Here is a 3358-nt window from a genome sequence, read left to right as displayed (position 1 = left end):
CTATCTTTGCTATTCCACTGGGTGAATTGTAAAAAATGATTCTTTGGATCTATGGAATAGGAACCCACTCTATTAACCCATCTCATTGTCTCCCACCAAAGACTCCTAGTCTTTTCACAGTTGAACATAAGATGATAAATCGATTCTTCTTCATGGTCACATAAAGGACAGCTATAAGAAGGCAGTGTGACCTGTGTCTTTCTAAGATTATCCCTAGTAGGAAGTCTATTCTTGAAAAGTCTCCAAGAAAAAGCACTCACTTTTGGGGGAATTTTCAATTTCCACATAATGTTAAGAACATTGTCTTCACTATCACTATGGTGAGCCTCCTGCAGCACTTTGTAGGCAAAATTTGTTGAAAAAACTCCATTAGTGTCTGGCTTCCACCAAAGGAAATCTATGCTGGATTGGTGAATGTGAACATAATCGATCTCAACAAGGAAATCAGCTGCCAATTGAATTTCATGATCAAAAAAATTCCTTCTCCATGATAACTTCCATTCCCACCTACCCTCCACAAAATCTCCCATAGAATTGATTGATGAATTCTGCTGTTTACTTATTAAATATAACTGGGGATATTTTCCTTGGAGAGTACAGTTGTCCTCCATCCATTTATGCTTCCAGAAATTGATGCTGGACCCCCTTCCCACTCTCCATTTTAAATTATCAGTTAAGCATTCATTGTGATGCTGCTGGAAGATACTCTTCAAATCCTGCCACCATTAGGAAGTGAAATTCCTCCTTCCACCACAAATCAACTCCTTCCACCCACCATACTTAGAGATTAAAATTCTAGACCAAGGCTGGTCTTGATTGTTAGCCAGCTGCCACCCTCATTTGCCAAGTAAAGCCGCATTAAATAAAGATAAGTCTTTAATCCCTAGACCCCCTTTGTTCTTAGGAAGACAAACTTTGTCCCACTTCACCCAAGGAATCTTGCTGGCCTCTTGGTGACTTCCCCACAGAAAATTTCTCTGGAAGGAGACAATTTTTTGCACCACTTTTTTGGGAATCCTAAAGAAGGATAGAAGGTAGATAGGTAAGGCTGAGAGGACAGAATTAATAAGAGTGATTCTGCCCCCCATTGATAGAGTTCTTTGCTTCCATTTTGCAAGTTTGACTTCAAACTTCCTTACAATAGGCTGCCACACGATCCAGCTCTTAGAGGACACCCCAACTGGAATTCCAAGATAAGTAAAAGGAAATTCCAAAGTACTGCAATTAAGGAATTGGGCAGCTTCCCTGCACCAACTTGCTGATTTACCCAAACAACCAAAGTGGCTTTTAGAGTAATTTATCTTGAGACCAGATGCTTCCTCAAAGCACCTCAGAACACATTTTAAGGTTCTCACATTTTGCTTAGTAGCATCTCCAAAAAACAAAGTATCATCAGCATATTGGAGGATGTTCACCTCTTCTTTTAAAGATCCCACTAAGTAGCTTTTGAACAGGTTCTTGGACACAGCTGACCTCATCAAGCCTGTGAGACCTTCCGCTACAATGTTGAAGAGAAAAGGTGCAAGGGAATCACCTTGCCTTAGACCTCTTTTAGGAGTAAACTCCTTAGATGGACTCCCATTAATTAAAATGGATATAGTTGCAGTATTTAGACAACCATTTGTCCATTTCCTCTAGCTTTCACAAAATCCCATCCTTTTAAGCATGTAGTCAAGAAAACCCCAAGAAACCAAGTCATATGCCTTTTCAAAGTCGGCTTTGAAGACCATGCAAGGTTTACTTCTAGATTTGGCCTCAGCTATAGTCTCATTGGCAATTAAAACACCATGAAGAATGTGTCTCCCCTTCATAAAAGCCGTCTGCCTTTCATCTATAAGGTGAGGTAATACAGCAGCCAGCCTCTTGGCCAAAACTCTTGCCACAATTTTATAGACACACCCTATAAGGGAGATGGGTCTATAATCATTGAAAGATTGAGGGTCATTAATCTTTGGAATGAAGGCTATAAAGGAAGCATTAGTTCCTTTTGGAAAGGATCCATTGATATAGAATTCATCCATGAATCTCATGATGTCTGGTTTCAAAATCTCCCAAAAGTGTTTAATAAAATTAAAATTGAAGCCATCCGGGCCAGGGCTTTTGTCCCCCCCACAATCCCAAACTGCAGATTTGATCTCCAATTCATTAAATCTAGACACAAGGCTTTCTTTGTCTCTTAGATCCAGAGAGGAGAAGTAAACACCATCCAGTGTTGGCCTATTAGAACAATCCTCCAAAAATCTGTCTTTGAAATAAAGGACAGCCACATTTTTAACCCTGCAAGGTTCATGAATCCACACACCATCCATGAAAATACCTGGAATAGCATTTTTTCTTCTTTTATGATTGATCAATCTGTGAAAATAAGTAGAGTTGTTGTCCCCTTCTTTTAGCCACTTAATTCTAGCCTTTTGTCTCAACATAGATTCATATGCATAAGCTGCCTCCCACAATTGAACTTGAAGAGATTTCTTGAGAGTGACTTCCACTTGGGATAGAGGTCTGTCATTTAGAACATTCTCCAAAGCATTTAGCTCCTTTTTAATCATAGTAACTTTTCTAGCATTAGCTTCACCATTTGTTAAGCTCCACTGCTTTATGCACTGTTGAGGAGTTTTATTTTATGGTTCAGAACATATCCTCCCCATCCTGGAGTATGATAATTGCCCCACTACTACAGAACAGGCAGGTTGCAGTTTTATTTTATGGTTCAGAACATTTCAAACTTTACAGTGACTGGGTAATTAGGTTAATGGGTGGACAGGCAGGTTGCAGTTTTACTAATTCTGTTGCTATCCATGTGGTGGTATTAAGATGGGCACTGTTATTGTCTATAATTGAAATATAGTGTAATTGTTTTTTTTTCTTCTTAAATTTTGAACCGGCGCTATCATTCTTTGAATGCCATCATCTACCTTTAATGATTCACATCTAAATTGGTCCCTGTTTAATTAAATTAATTAGTTATTGCTTTAGTTTGACTGGATAGAAGTATGATATGTATTATTAAAAAATTGTCAATGAGTTGTTTGATAGAATGACTGAAAAAGGCTTTAAATACACTCTCAGTATAATGTCTTTTGAGAGTCAATTTATCACCATGAAGTGAGAGTCATATTGTTGATAAAAGGCTTTAAATACACTGTGGCTAATTTTTGTATGGTTTTTTTTAGGGCTATCATTTACTACTGCTAATTGGCGTTGCTGCGGAAGCGCTTTGATTATATATTTGAAGCCTCAAAGTCAGGTATTTATATCTTTGATTCGAAAACTAATTTGAAATTGTTGTTGTATGCATTACTGGTATATTTGTAACTTATGCTATGCCTGTCTACATGACCTTTGTTTCATTGGACTG

At 38.1% G+C, this 3358-nt stretch overlaps 1 protein-coding gene across 1 annotated transcript; it reads right to left on the bottom strand.

Annotated features, from left to right (window-relative positions):
* Nucleotides 1-836: 836 nt before the first annotated feature.
* Nucleotides 837-1478, bottom strand: LOC114386212. Its single transcript, XM_028346188.1, has one exon. It carries the CDS (start codon nt 1476-1478, stop codon nt 837-839), a length of 642 nt encoding a protein of 213 aa, XP_028201989.1.
* Between the last annotated feature and the right edge of the window lie 1880 nt (nt 1479-3358).

The sequence above is a fragment of the Glycine soja genome, chromosome 15, assembly GCF_004193775.1.
Source record: "Glycine soja cultivar W05 chromosome 15, ASM419377v2, whole genome shotgun sequence".
Classification (NCBI taxonomy): domain Eukaryota; kingdom Viridiplantae; phylum Streptophyta; class Magnoliopsida; order Fabales; family Fabaceae; genus Glycine; species Glycine soja.
The sequence above is the reverse complement of the archived record's forward strand: the minus strand, read 5'-3'. Positions and strand labels throughout refer to the sequence as shown.